The sequence below is a fragment of the Theropithecus gelada genome, chromosome 11 (genome assembly GCF_003255815.1).
Source record: "Theropithecus gelada isolate Dixy chromosome 11, Tgel_1.0, whole genome shotgun sequence".
NCBI classification, from domain to species: Eukaryota; Metazoa; Chordata; class Mammalia; order Primates; family Cercopithecidae; genus Theropithecus; species Theropithecus gelada.
In genome coordinates, this window is record NC_037679.1 from 16,178,488 (window position 1) to 16,193,749 (window position 15,262).

Below are 15,262 nucleotides of genomic sequence, written 5' to 3' on the forward strand. Positions count from 1 at the left end.
GGATCTCAGCTCACTGCAAGCTCCGCCTCCCGGGTTCACGCCATTCTCCTGCCTCAGCCTCCCGAGTAGCTGGGACTACAGGCGCCCGCCACTTCGCCCGGCTAGTTTTTTGTATTTCTTAGTAGAGACGGGGTTTCACCGTGTTAGCCAGGATGGTCTCGATCTCCTGACCTCGTGATCCGCCCGTCTCGGCCTCCCAAAGTGCTGGGATTACAGGCTTGAGCCACCGCGCCCGGCCACTTTTTTTTTTTTTGAAACATAGTCTCACTCTGCACCCAGGCTGGAGTGCAGTGGCACCATCTTGGCTCACTGCAAGCTCCGCCTCCTGAGTTCACGCCATTCTCCTGCCTCAGCCTCCCGAGTAGCTGGGACTACAGGCACCTGCCACCACGCCTGGCTAATTTTTTGTAATTTTAGTAGAGACAGGGTTTCACTGTGTTAGTCAGGATGGTCTCGATCTCCTGACCTCGTGATCTGTCCATCTCAGCCTCCCAAAGTGCTGGGATTACAGGCATAAGCCACCGCGCCTGGCATAATTTGCATTTTCTGTTTCTTTTTTTTTTTTTTTTGAGACGGAGTCTCACTCTGTTGCCCAGTCTGGAGTGCATTGGTGCGATCTCCGCTCACTGCAAGCTCCACCTCCCGGGTTCACGCCATTCTCCTGCCTCAGCCTCCCAAGAAGCTAGGATTACAGGCGCCCGCCACCACGCCCGGCTAATTTTTTTGTATTTTTAGTAGAGACAGGGTTTCACTGTGTTTGCCAGGATGGTCTCAATCTCCTGACCTCATGATCTGCCTGCCTCGGCCTCCCAAAGTGCTGGGATTACAGGCGTGAGCCACTGTGCCCAGCCAATTTGCATTTTCTTAATAACTAAAGATACTGAGTTCTTTTCTTTTTCTTTTTTCTTTTTATTTTTATTTTTATTTTTTTTTTTTATTTTTTTTTGAGACGGAGTCTCGCTTTGCCGCCCAGGCTGGAGTGCCGTGGCCGGATCTCAGCTCACTGCAAGCTCCGCCTCCCGGGTTCACGCCATTCTCCTGCCTCAGCCTCCCAAGTAGCTGGGACTACAGGCGCCCGCCACCTCGCCCGGCTAGTTTTCTGTATTTTTTAGTAGAGACGGGGTTTCACCGTGTCGGCCAGGATGGTCTCGATCTCCTGACCTCGTGATCCGCCCGTCTCGGCCTCCCAAAGTGCTGGGATTACAGGCTTGAGCCACCGCGCCCGGCCGTTTTCTTTTTATTTTTGAGACAAGGTCTCACTCTGTTGCCCAGGCTGGAGCACAGTGGCACAATCACTGCTCACTGCAGCCTCAACCTTCTAGGCTCAAGCAATCCTCCTGCCTCAGCCTCTTGAGTAGCTAGGACTACAGGAATGCACCTCCATATCTAGATCATTTTTTATTTTATTTTTTATTTTTTTTTTTATTATTTTGAGACGGAGTTTTGCTCTCATTGCCCAGGTTGGAGTGCAATGGCACAATCTCAACTCACTGCAACCTCCACCTCCTGGGTTCAAGTGATTCTCCTGCCTCAACCTCCCAAGTAGCTGGGATTACAGGCGCCCACCACCACGCCCAGCTAATTTTTGTATTTTTAGTAGAGACATGGTTTTGCCATGCTGGCCAGGCTGGTCTCGAACTCCTGACCTCAGGTGATCCGCCCACCTCGGCCTCCCAAAGTGCTGGGATTACAGGCATGAGCCAGGGCACCTGGCCTCGAGTACCTTTCATATGCTTATTGTCCATTCATTGGGCTGTCATTTTATTACTATACTATAGGAATTTTTAATATATCTCACATTCCTTTGTCCCTTCTCAGATCAATGTTTTGTCTATCTATTTGACTTACGTTCATAATAACATCTTTTTTTTTTTTTTTTTTTTTTTTAGTCAGGGTCTCACTCTGTCACTCAGGCTGGAGTGCAGTGGCACAATCATAACTCACTGCAGCCTCTAACTCCTGGGCTCAGGCAATCGTCTTTTCTCAGGATCTGGAGTAGCTGGGACTACAGGTGCACACCACCACACTCAGCTCATTTAAAAAATTTTTTGTAGTGACAGAGTCTAGCTTTGTTGGCCAGGCTGGTCTCAAACTCCTGGCCTCAAGCAGTCCTTCTACATCAGACTCCCAAAGTGCTGGGATTGCACGATAATGATGTCTTTTGACGAGCAAAAGTTTTCTATTTTGACGTTTCACTTATCAAGAAATTTATTTTATGTTATTGCTTTCTATAGCTTAAGAAGGGATTGCTTTCCTCCAAGTTATGAAGATACTCTGTGTTTTTGCCTAAAAGCTTTATGATTTTAGCATTTGTGGTTTAGGTCTATAATCAATCTTTTTTTTAGACGGAGTCTCACTCTGTCACCCAGGCTGGAGTGCAGTGGCGTGATCTCGGCTCACTCCACCCTCTACCTCCTGGGTTCAAGCAATTCTCCTGCCTCAGCCTCTTGAGTAGCTGGGATTACAGGCGCTCACCACCACATCCAGCTAATTTTTGTATTTTTATTTTATTTTATTTATTTATTTTTGAGAGGGAGTCTCGCTGTGATACCCAGGCTGGAGTGCAGTGGTGTGATCTCGGCTCACTGCAAGCTCTGCCTTCCGGGTTCACGCCATTCTCCTGTCTCAGCCTCCTGAGTAACTGGGACTACAGGTGCCCGCCACCACGCCCAGCTAATTTTTTGTATTTTTAGTAGAGACGGGGTTTCACCGTGTTAGCCAGGATGGTCTCGATCTCCTGACCTCGTGATCCGCCCACCTTGGCCTCCCAAAGTGCTGGGATAACAGGCGTGAGCCATCACGCCCAGCCTATGTTTTTAAATTAATTTTTTTTTTTGAGACAGAGTCTTGCTCTGTCATTCAGGCTGGAGTGCAGTGGTGTGATCTCAGCTCACTGCAACCTCCATCTCCCAGGTTCAAGCGATTCTCCTGCCTCAGCCTCCTGAGTAGCTGTGATTACGGGCATGCACCAACACGCCCAGCTAATTTTTGTATCTTTAGTAAAGACAGGGTTTTGCCATGTTGGCCAGGCTGGTCTTGAACTCCTGAGCCCAGATGATCCACCCACCTTGGCCTCCCAAAGTGCTGAGATTACAGGTGTGAGCCACCATGCCTGGCCTGTTAAGGTTTGTATTTTTAGTAGAAACAGAGTTTCACCATGTTGGCCAGGCTGGTCTTGAACTCCTGACCTCAGGTGATTTGCCCGCTTCAGCCTCCCAAAGTGTTGGGATTACAGGTGTGAGCCACCAGGCCCGGCCTGTAATCAATCTTGAATTAATTTTTTGCATATGGTGGGAGGTAGGGGTCAAGGTTCATTTATTTCTCCCATATAGATGTGAAGTTGTTCCAGAATTATTTATTGAACAGACATTCCTTTCTCCACTGACTGGCTTTGACATCTTTTTCAAAATCAAATGACCTTTACAGTGGGGTCAGCAAGTTGGTGCAATAGGAAGTCCCACCTCTCATCCCCTTGCAGAAACACAGACTTAACAATTTGCTGATCAAAATACCTTTATGAGAAGTACAGAATCCAGTTGAGAAGTGTGGTACCCCAGACAAGTAGAGAGCTGAGAACAGTTGCACTGAGATGGATCCTGCATTCCTGGGTGTGGGAGTGGGGCTTTCCCAGCGATACCATCCTCCAGCAGTAAGAGACTTCCAATAGTCTGGTCTCAGACAGGTTCCAGCTCCGAGTAAAATTCCAGATCAATGGTGAAGAGGAATTTAAGAATGGATGCTGAAGCCAGGCATGGTGGCATGTGCCTGTAGTCCCAGCTACTTGGAAAGTTGACAGGGGAGAAGAGTTTAAGCCTGGGAGGTTGAGGCTGCAGTGAGCTATGATCATACCACTGCACTCCAGCCTGGGCAACAAGAGCAAAACTCTGTCTTAAAAAGAAAAACGAAGGCTGTGCCTAGTCAACATTGAAGCAAGAATGCAGAAGTTGCACAGGGTGAGATAGGGATGAGCAGGGTGGAGGGGTGGTAAACACGAAGGAATTGCAATAAGAAATCGAACAACCATCTGATTTTTAAAAATTATGTTGAGATATTTGGGAAAAATGATAGATGCATAGAAAACTAATCAAATGAAAAATAATAATTCCAAGATAAAAGTGTATAAAAGTAACATTATAAAATAATAAATGCATATATAATTTTTATTTAAGAAATCAAATGATTGTAAGTCTATTTCTGGTTCTCTATTCTGTTTCATGGATCTGTTTATCAGTTCTCATGCTAGCACCACATAGTCTTGATTACTGTGGCTTACAAGTCTTGAAATCAAGCATAAATCCTCCAGCACTGATACATTTATTTTTCTTTTTGAGACAGGGTTGCACTCTGTTACGCAGGCTGGAGTGCAGTGGCATGATCATGGTTCACTGCAGCCTCAACCTCCTGAGCTCAAGCCATCCTCCCACCTTAGTCTCCTGAGCAGCTGGGCCTACAGATGCATGCCACCACAGCACTGGGATTTTTAAAAACTCTCCAGGTGATTCTAATGTGAGCCAAATTTTCTAGACTCAGAATTCTCTGTCACTATCTTGAGGCCTATACAGTTAACTGGTTAGTATACTAGATCCTACTTTTTAATTGTTTCTGAATCCTCTTCCTCTCCAGCTCTATCGCTCATGCATTAAGGACTTCACCAATTTCTCAACTGGCTCTACACTACCTTTAGAAAAAAATTCTAAGTCCTTACTGTGGCTAACATCATGCTTTGTGATTAGGCTTTCTGATACTTCATCTATCCCTCCCCTCAAAGTACCTTAAACTTCAGCTATCATACCATATTTGATGTTCTTCACATATTTTAAACTTCTCATGCCTCCAATGCCTTTGCCTACCATGCAGCCTAAAACACCCTTTCTTTTCGTTATCGGTTGTCATTTTCTTCCTCTCATTCAACGTTTAGCTTGGCATCACCTGCTGCTTTCTCTCTGGACCACCTTGCCTGGAAGAGGTATCCTTCCTGGGTTCCCATGCCCTTCTGTGCATGCCTTCATCACGGGTGTTAAGGTACTGACTGTGTTGTCATTGTCTGTCACTTGTTGAGCACCCAGCTAACCTGCAAGCTTCTTGAAGGCTGAGACTGTGTGTTTCCCTTTCTTATCCCTAGTGCCTAGCAATGTACTTGCTTATACAAGGTACCTAATATTTTTATTAAGTGAATGAAATCCGGGCTTGGATCTGCACCATTATTTGGTGCAGATTCCTTACTCTCTCAGAAGATTCTTTTTTTTTTTTTTTTGAGACGGAGTCTCGCTCTGTCGCCCAGGCTGGAGTGCAGTGGCCGGATCCCAGCTCACTGCAAGCCCCGCCTCCCGGGTTTATGCCATTCTCCTGCCTCAGCCTCCGGAACAGCTGGGACTACAGGCGCCCGCCACCTCTCCCGGCTAATTTTTTGTATTTTTTAGTAGAGACGGGGTTTCACCATGTTAGCCAGGTGGTCTCGATCTCCTGACCTTGTGATCCGCCCGTCTCGGCCTCCCAAAGTGCTGGGATTACAGGCTTGAGCCACCGCGCCCGGCCTCTATTTTCTTATACACACTGGAAATAACACCCATGACAAAAGGTAGACTTAAGTGAGCTGATACTGTAAATAAAGTCCACTGCGTGGGCCTGGGACATGGTCAGCGCTCAATAAATACTGGTCCTTCTCCCTCTCTCCGCCTGCCGTCAGACTTTTCCGAGATACCCTTCCTACGCACACTTCCTTAACTGACCACTAGGTGGTGCTAGCCTCTGGCTTGACATTCAGTTCCAGAGCTGCCCAATTAATGCCCCAGCCCAGGCCCTATTATACTTAGAAAAGGGAGTATTTTGTAATTTGCTGAGCGACCTGAAAAAGAAGATACCCTTTCCCCACACTAGCTTCTTTGCCCTAATCACCATTCCAGGTATCAATCATGAATTGCAGAGAATTCCTCCATGATTCCCTACTATTTTGGTTATAATCCCAACCCAAGAATTTGAAAATGCCTCTTAAGAACAGATGTGGGGAGGAAGAGAAGGCGCTGAGGCGGAGAGGATCAAACAATGAATGCTATAGGAGAAAGAGAGGGAAGAAGATGCTTGAAGTCACATCCTGTTCCAGGGAAGGCAATTCTAGTCCTAACATTCCTTTTACCAATCAAGAGCCTCTCACGCTGGGTGGAAACAAAGAAGAAAAAGACATGGTTCCTGCCCTCAAGGAGTATATAGTCTAGTGGTGGATATAGAGCCCACAAAATAAAGTAATAAAGTGCTACACTCTGGATACTGAAGCTATCCTGAATACAAGTTTGGAACAGGAGAGATGGGCAGAGCGAGAATAACAGGAGGGCTTTTCTGAGGAGGGTAGAGGAGCAGGGGAACTGTATAATCAATGGCTCAGGTAGAAATATGCATTCTCAGCAGGGCGAGGTGGCTCACACCTGTAATCCCAGCACTTTGAGAGGCTAAGGTGGGTGGATCACCTGAGGTCAGGAGTTTGAGACCAGCCTGGCCAACATGGAGAAACCCTGTCTCTACTAAAAATACAAAAATGAGCCAGGCATGGTGACGGGCACCTGTAATCTCAACTACTCGGGAGGCTGAGGCAGGAGAATAGTTTGAACCTGGGAGGCAGAGGTTGCAGTGAGCCGAGATCATGCCACTGCACTCCAGCCTGGGCAACAAAAGTGCAACTCCGTCTCAAAAAAAAAAAAAAAAAAGACATAAATACGCATTCTCTCACCTTACAGACATACCCTGAGCAGTTCACCTGCTGGAAATAACCCAAGTGCCCAACAATACCAGCAAATTGTGGAACATCCAAGCAAGGAGATTCCAAGTAGCCAAGATAAAAGGGTAAGCTAAATGCGTTCATGCAATGTGGAAAGGGATCAAGCTAAGTTAATTGAAAAAAAGGCAACTTACAGAACAGTATATATCATATGAGTTCCTTTGTGGTTTTAAAGGATATTCACTTATATTTGTATATTACTGTTTTATTTATTTATTTATTTATCTATCTATTTATTTATTTATTTATTTGAGAGAGGGTCTCCCTCTGTTGCTCAGGCTGGAGTACAGTGGCACGACCTCGGCTCACCGCAACCTCCACCTCCCGGGTTCAAGCGATTCTCGTGCCTCAGCCTCCCCAGTAGCTGGGATTACAGGTATGCGTCACCATACCTGGCTCATTTTTGTATTTTTAGTAGAGATGGGGTTCCGCCATGTTAGCCAGTCTGGTCTCGAACTCCTGAAAAGTGATCCGCCTGCCTTGGCCTCCCAAAGTGTTGGGATTGCAGGCATGAGCCACCACACCTGGCCTGCATGTTACTGTTTTAAAAACTCTCCTGGCCGGGCACGGTGGCTCACGCCTGTAATCCCAGCACTCTGGGAGCCTGAGGAGGGGAGATCACGTGGTCAGGAGTTTGAGAACAGCCTGGCCAACATGGTGAAATCCCGTCTCTACCAAAAATACAAAAACATTAGCTGGGCATAGTGGCGTGTGCCTGTAATCCCAGCTACTCGGGAGGCCAAGGCAGGAGAATTGCCAAACCTGGGACGCAGAGGTTGTAGTGAGCCGAGATAAGGCCACTGCACTCCAACCTGGGCAACAGGGCAAGACTCTGGGGGCAGGGTGTGGGGGGGAAATTCTGCTGGTAGGGGAGACCTGAAGAACTGTTAATAGAAGTTACTCTAAGGGTGCAGCTGAAAAATGGGGGTGTGGAGAGCATCAAGTTTCCTTTTACTTTGTACCTTCCTGTACTTTTTTTAACCACTAGTTATTACTTTTTTTTTTTTTTTTTAACAATATAAAGTTAATACACATTCACATTCAGGATATAGCAGGGGATAGGAGGTTGCAAGTGAGAAGTGCATGCCGACTGAGGCCAAGTTTTGGAAGACCATGACTGAAGAGGAGTTCACATTTGACTCTGGTCTATAGACACCCACTAGAGTTTCCCCAGCAAGGAAGAGACACAGGGAGAGCAGTTTTTGGAAGAGTCACCTGACAGATGGGTACGGGGAGGGAGGAAAGCCCCTTCAAGCCCTTTCAGGCTACATGTGGTTGCTCCAGATACCATTTTCCTTTCAAAGCTGTCAAGCTGTCCCAAGTCTGTTTCAACCTGATTTCACTTGAATCCCAATACTGGGAGGGGCCCTGGGAGGAACCTGGTAGGCATTTGGTGAGTCCCCACAGTGCGTCTCACACTGTATTGGGCTATGGGAGCTGGATAAAAGGAGAAATAAGACCCTATTCTTGCCTGGAGCAACTCTCCAGCAGTGGAAATGGAGGAAATCTGAGATATATTTCAAAGGAAAAAAACGACAAGCCTGGAGCATAGGCTGGCAAGATTGGATATAGGAAGGAAAGGCCCCCTTGAGTTGGCAAAAAGTCTGAGGTTTCTAGCCCGGGAGACTAAAGGCAGGTGGCCACGGCGCTGAGCAAAGCCGGCTGGAAGAAGCTAAAGGTTGAGATCACTGTCATTAGGAGGCAAGTCCTTTGTGCTGCTCCTGTTTCTGCCAAGGACAGACTGGAGTGGGGATCTTTCCGTGACTAGAACGTAAAAGGGGGAATCGTCCCTCCTCTCCAGCGTCAATTTTTGGCAGCCGACGTCGTCTGCCCGGCTCCTTGAACTCTGACATGCAGACACCCAGAAAGTCAGACACTAAGGGAACAGCCATAAAACGCCGCCCAGAAGGGGGCAGTGGCCAGAAGCACGTTCACTGGCCCCTGGGAACCGCCCGGCGCCTGCCTTCTGCAAAGTATCATTCCCGTGTGGGCTGAGCCTGGGGACAAAGGTCCGGCACTCAGCAGACACCTTCTTGGAACCCGAGGCCTGGAAATGAAGGTCCAGAGTCCCTCATCTTATTCCAAATCCTGGCTCTAGGAATCTAGAACTCTGAATTGATGGCAAACCAGTCAGAAGGTATTTAAAAAAAAAAAAAAAAAAAAGCAGAAAAATAAATGAGCCCCGGCTTCTTGGGCGAAAGGGGGTGGCCCTTCCTCAACCCCACCCGCTGGTGACTCACCTCCCTCCAAACCAGGGCCTGCCCCTCCCGTGCCCAGGGCTGGGCGAGCAGGGTGGGCGGGTACTAAGGTGGGCTCCATCCCCGAGTCCCACGCGGGAGGACAAGCTCCGGCGTGTCCCCGCGGGTGTCCCTGTTTACTCCGAGCCCGGGAGCAAGGTGGGGGCGGGTCCTCTCGGTCCCTCCCCCACCCCGCCCCCTCCTCCGCAGGCCCCAATCCCAGTCCAGTCTTCCAAAGTCTCCAAATCAAAGCTCAGCCTTTCCCTGCACCTTCCCCGCGGACTGGCTGCCCCAGTCCCCACCCCGGGCAGAGGAGGCACCTTCAGGGTTCCCCTAGAAAATCGGGCCTCGGCCCAGACCACCGAGTCCCGGACGCCCCCGGAGGGAGCCTGAAATCTAGAGTATGACACTGAGTTTCAAAGGGGAGCCGCTCAGCTCTCCGCCCACTGCCCAATCCCACCCTCGGCCCCTTCAGCTCTCTGGAGCACCAGGGATGACGGTCCAGCCAGGGGAGAGGGCGCCCCAGGCCCCAAACTAGCTAGCGAGTCCTCGGGACCCCCACGCTCGGACCGCTTTCCAGAACTCCTAACCCTGTCGCGGGTCCGCGTCCCCCTCCCCCGGGCAGCGCGTCAAACCGGCGCATGCGCACTCACCGGATTGCCGCGTAGCTCTTTCTCCCCCCCACCAACCTTTTTTCTTTCCCCGCCCCTTCCCTCCCTCCCTCCTCTACCCGTCCCCTCCCTCTCCCCCATCAGCCCCCTCCTCGGCACTTCAGTCTGGGGAACAGCGGTGCGAGCTCCAGGCCCATGCACTGAGGAGGCGGAAACGAGGGGAACCCCCAGAGCTCCATCAAGCCCCCTTGAAAGGCTCCCCTACCCGGTCCACGCCCCCCACCCCCCCCCCGCCTCCTCCCAATTGTGCATTTTTGCAGCCGGAGGCGGCTCCGAGATGGGGCTGTGAGCTTCGCCAGGGGAGGGGGAAAGAGCAGCGAGGAGTGAAGCGGGGGGGTGGGGTGAAGGGTTTGGATTTGGGGGCAGGGGGCGCACCCCAGTCAGCAGGCCCTCCCCAAGGGGCTCGGAACTCTACCTCTTCACCCACGCCCCTGGTGCGCTTTGCCGAAGGAAAGAATAAGAATAGAGAAGGAGGAGGGGGAAAGGAGGAAAAGGGGGACCCCCCAATTGGGGGGGGTGAAGAAGAGAAGTAGCAGGACCAGAGGGGAAGGGGCTGCTGCTTGCATCAGCCCACACCATGCTGACCCCGCCGTTGCTCCTGCTGCTGCCCCTGCTCTCAGCTCTGGTCGCGGCCGCTATCGACGGTGAGTGAGATTCCGCGTCCCCCTTGGACCCCTGGGGGCACCCTCTCCCCAGCCCCCACTCCTGCATACGGATGGGGAAGGGAGACGCGGGAGGGGGTGCCTTTTGTTATCCCAGTCCAGCTGACACAGCAGCGGCCCGACTGGGGGCGGGGATGGGGGTCCGATTTGGGGGATGGGGGCCCTGGGCAAATGATGCTTCCGGGGCCCCCCAGCACAAACAAAGACCAGAGGCCTGGGTACAGAGAAGAGGGATCCCCATTTTTCTGATCCTGGGGAGGAGAGGCCTTCTTTTCCTATCTCTGTTCGGGGAGGGCCTCCGCCTCCCCTACATCCTCCAACCCCCCCCACCCCCCATCTGAATTGTGAAGGAATCCGGATTTGCAATGTTCGGCTGCAAAAGGGGGTGGGGGTGGGGTGGGGGGGCTTTTTGCAGTGACCTCTGTAGCTCGAAGGGGGAGCCAGGCCAGGGGTACCCTGCTGGGCACAGGGCAGGCAGGCCCGGGAAGGCTGTGGATGGGGAGAGGGAGGGCCCCCTGCTTGGGCTGAAATGGACCCCAGAGCCCCGGCTGGAGGCCTGGGTGCTGAAGTGGGCTCTTCCCCCTCTCAGGGCCTCTGTCAGTGGCCTGGGGTAGGGCTGTGTTGGGGGGCAGAGAGGGGGAGCTCACCATACTATGTGACTTTGAATTTTCCTTCTTAATTCCTGGGAGCTTTGAGATGAAAAAACGTCAGATGTCATCATTGGGGAAGGGGACTGGAGAATGGCCTGGAATGCTGGGGTAGGAGGGTGGGGGAGGCTGCCTTCTCCCTGACTTCTGGCTTCATCACAGTTGGATTGGAAGGAGAGCTGGAGGTTGGATGGGGATTATGGCTGTGCCCCCACGCTCCTTTAGTAAATGGGTTTATTCCCTGCACCCCTCCAAGCCCAAAATCCCATATACACACATTTTGTGTATTGCAGAGTTAGGCTTAGGCTAGAACTGCGTCCTTTTGGGGAAATGGGGTGCCTCTCTTCCCTTTTCTTGTCAGCTGTTTTTTTTCTCTTACTTGTGAGTCACTGGTTCAAGTCTTGCCCAAGCGTTAAGCTGGGGTCATGGGGTTGGGCTGGGCTAGGTCCCTGATTTGAGACGGGGTGGGATCTCATCCCTTCCTGTCATCTTAGCCCTCTCATCCAAAGACAAAACTGGGCCCAATACCATCATACACCCCCTCCTCTGTCCTGCCAGAGTGGGATTGGGAAAGTTTTTCTCAAACCAGACTATCTCCCTCCCTCTCCCTAACTTGCTTCAATTGGGGGAGGAGACTTACAGGGTCAGGAAGCAGCTGTGCCCCCAAAAAACATATTTAGTGGCCCTCAGTTGTGCCCTCTTGGGGACTGTCTAACCCCCACCCCCACCCCACCAATTATCTGCCCCGGAGTAGGAGAGGAGCTTTGCCTGAATATCCTCCACACATCGCACAGCCAGTCATTATCTGTGCATAGCTCCTGTCATTATCATGTGTTTTTCTCTTGTTTTCAGCCCTGTGAGGTGAGAAGGGAAACTGAGGCAGGGAGATTGGCGTTGCAACCACTTCTGAGAGGAATAGAAAAAAAATTGAGAGAGAGAGAGACCCATCAGAAGCCCCATGAAGGAGGGTGGCTAGAGTTAGGCAGAAGCAAGAGGGTTTCTGTGGAGAGCAAGGAAGGTCAGGAAGGGACCCCAGATAGTGTCACTCCCAGGGCTCTAAAGGAGTTCTATTTGCCACACCAAGTTAGTGGAAGAGAGAGACTGGACATGTTCTCCTTATCTCCCTACCCTTTCTTAAAATGTTCACCCATACCCCCTCTATCTCCAGCTCAGATCAAACTATCTGAAACCCCAGGAGAGGACCCTTCCGAAACACACACCAGTGGTTCTGCCTTGGGAGTGGGAATATAAATAATCAGCTCCACCCCACTCTTGGGTACAGGGTGGTGAGAAAGGAGAATTGCACAGAAATGTAAGTTCAACTCCATCCAGAGGCAGCCTAGAGGATCCCTTATCCCTAACCCCTGCCCTCTTGCCTCGGGGTCCATCAACACTGAACTTTCTTGTTTACTTTCCAGAGAATGAAAATGACCCAGCTCACCTGACTTAGTATGTAATCTTCCTCCTGCTATCACAGCCTTGCTGCTTTCTCTCCAGGGCAGCAATCCTAGGGGCTTTCCTACCTCTTCTACTTTCTCTTCTGTGTCTGAATCTGCCTCCGGGGTCCCCTGCCCTTTGGGGAGTAACATCACTCCCCACTAGTGACAAAATTGAGTGTACCTGCTGCTGGAGAGATTGGAGAAAGATGGGGTGGAGAATGGGAAGAGGGACTATTGAGGGCCCTGCTGAGATTGGGGAACATTTTCTAGTGGGGAGGGTACCCCCATACAGATACAGCTCAGAGAATAAGGCTGACTTCCTCCCTCCCTTTTTCCTGACCTTTCTCCACCCACCCCCTTGAGCCAGCATATTACCAGTTACTAGAGTAGGTACAGTGGAAGTGAGTTACGAAGCTGGGGTGTTAGCGTCCTGGATCCCTGAGAGAAAGTTCCAAACTCCTTTCTCCCTGATCAGACTCACATCCTAAACGTCTCCCTTTGCCTCACTGTCTTTTAAAGCAAGAATGTGTAAGAAATTCATTTTGGGGTTGGAGAGATATTTTGATGTTTAGGGCTGCTTCACTAGACATCTTTTTCTTCTGATCTTGTTCTCTTGTTCTCTCTCCTCTCTTCATTTTCTCCATTTTTTTTTTTTAACCCTCAACCACCCTTCCATCACTGAGCCTCCCAAAGGATGACAGCCCAGGTTCTGGCCAGTCAGTTCCTGTCCAGATGCCCCCATTCTTCAAAACCCCTTCCTTACCTTTTGGGAAGCCCTTCCTTACTCAAGTCTAACTCTGTCTCCTCCTGCTGCAGTGTGAGCCCTTGCACATCAGAACCCCAAAGCCTAGTTTTATTCCCTCCCAGTACTCTCTTCTCAGGGTCCTCCTTGCTCCTTAGACTCTCTACCTTTCAGGTCCTCCAGCTCTGGGTGTGGGCTTATTGCTCTTGAGGCATCTGGGTGCAGTTGAATGGTACTGTGGGAAGGCCCCTGACTTGGTGGTTCTGGATTGAGCGGTAGAGAACCTGCCTCCCCCTTCTGTCCCAGATTTCAGCCTGGTTAGCAGGATCCTGCATTGTTTGGAGAAGGAAGCAGTTGGCTTTGGAGTGTTTCCGGTGCGATGGCCTCAGGCACCAATATAAACCCTCCCTGGGAAGGAGGTGAGGGGTATATGTGGAGAGTGGTCCCTCTTGCTCCCCCAAGGGAGATGAGAGCCTCTCCCCCCAGGCCTTAGCTTCCCTGATGGAAGAGCTCCATTTTCCTTCCTCCTTTCTACCCTTCTGACTCCAGGGGTGGTAGTGGTCCCTATTCTGGGTCTCCCTTGCATCCGGCACTGCCTAGGACCGACACTGTCTCCCCAAGCTAGGACAGATCTTGCTCCCACCCTACCCTAGGCCCAATGGGGTAGTCATTCTCTGGGTTCATCCCAGGACAACTGTGTCATCGCCTTGGCAATTTCTGGACTGAGCCCCCTTCCTGGCTTTTCTGCCTGTCTGTCTGTCTTTCTGTCTGTCTCTCATTAGTGTGCGCTGTCTTGGCTTTTTAGAAACTCTGTCTCTCACCCTCTCGGTTCATCTCTTACTGCCAAACCTTTGTGACATTATCTGCCCTTCTTTCTGCGTCTCTGTAACTTGTCTTATTTTTCTCTGCCTATCTCCATTTACCCACGTCTAGGCCTCTTGGTATCCCAAAAGCTTCTTGGGAGCAAGAGTCTCTTGGGGCTTCCCCACTTATCCCCTAGCTCCCTCCCCTCTGTTTTGGCTATTTTTCCCCCTTCCTGGCCAGACCCAGTGTCCAGTTCAGCACCAAAAGTTTCCTCTCCACTTTCCTCCGACTTCCTCTTTCTTCTTCCCCCTCCACTAATTTGGGGAATGGGTTTTGGAGGGAATGTTTCTGGAAGAAAAGAACTTGATACCCTTCGTGGGCTAGGAGGGAGAAAGGAGGTATTTCAGAAGGAAGGAGGGAGGTTAGACTTCTGGCAGAACTTCCTCCTGACCAGGAGCCTAAGAACTGGAGAAAAATGTAAGGAGTGAGTCAAGAGCTTGGAGCTTTTACTCTGGTGAGCATAAGCCGTGTGTGGCTGGGGTGGGGGGAGAAGGAGGGGAGGCTTAGAAATGCCTGGTGAGTGATATGGTGACCTCTGGAGGCCTTCTAGGGGTCTGGCTTTTATTTGTGGGGAAAGGAAAAGCTGGTGGGGGAGGTCACGGGTCAGGCTAATGTCCTGCTGCGTCAATATTGACTCAGAATGGAAGCGGAGACCCTTCCCCTCCCCTGTCTGTCTGTCTGTCCAGGCCGCAAAGCAGAGGCCCAGACTCAGGAATGACAAAAATGTGTCTGAGCCTCAGGAAGGAGCCACCGGGCAACACCCAAAATACATAAAATTCAATGAAAACCTCTCGGTTTAGGTTTGGGAGGCCCTTGCTGCCCCACCCCCATAGGGTTGAAAATTCAGATTCCTGCAGGCTCTGTCCCCGCCCGCTAGAGCATCCTCCCCCAACTCTGTTCCCTTAGCTATATCATGTGGTTCCCTTTCGAAAACCCCCCTCTCACCTATCTCAGAGGGGAGCCTATCTCTCCTTCTGCTGTGTCCACTCTTAAAAAGGGCCCCAAGGGTCCCTGTCATGCTTTTGCAGTCCCTGAGTCTGCTTGTCCTTTAAGAAGCACCTCTAAGGTCTTAGCTCTCTTCCTCGACCTCGCCCTCGCTCCCTCAAGGGGTATCAAAGGATGGGTTCCCCTCCTCTGGAGAAGACTCCTTCAGGGTTGGACTTCGCTGTCACCTTCTCTGGCCAGGAATTCTCACCCCACTTCCCCACCCCTAAGGTCCCAGAATGGGACA

The 15,262-nt window shown here is 50.8% G+C and overlaps 2 protein-coding genes across 4 annotated transcripts in view; one reads left to right on the forward strand and one right to left on the reverse strand.

Annotated features, from left to right (window-relative positions):
- The window catches only part of STAT6 (signal transducer and activator of transcription 6), a 35,733-nt gene extending 25,349 nt beyond the window's left edge, over positions 1-10,384 (reverse strand). For both annotated transcript variants that reach the window (XM_025401878.1, XM_025401875.1), the window contains exon 1: positions 10,263-10,384. The gene's annotated coding sequence lies outside the window, so the exon portion shown is untranslated. The remainder of the gene's footprint in view (positions 1-10,262) is intronic.
- Positions 9,699-15,262, forward strand: part of LRP1 (LDL receptor related protein 1) — an 84,570-nt gene continuing 79,006 nt past the window's right edge. For both annotated transcript variants that reach the window (XM_025401871.1, XM_025401872.1), the window contains exon 1: positions 9,699-10,321. In XM_025401871.1, the coding sequence (XP_025257656.1) occupies positions 10,255-10,321 (67 nt within the window). In that variant the 5' untranslated portion in view covers positions 9,699-10,254. The remainder of the gene's footprint in view (positions 10,322-15,262) is intronic.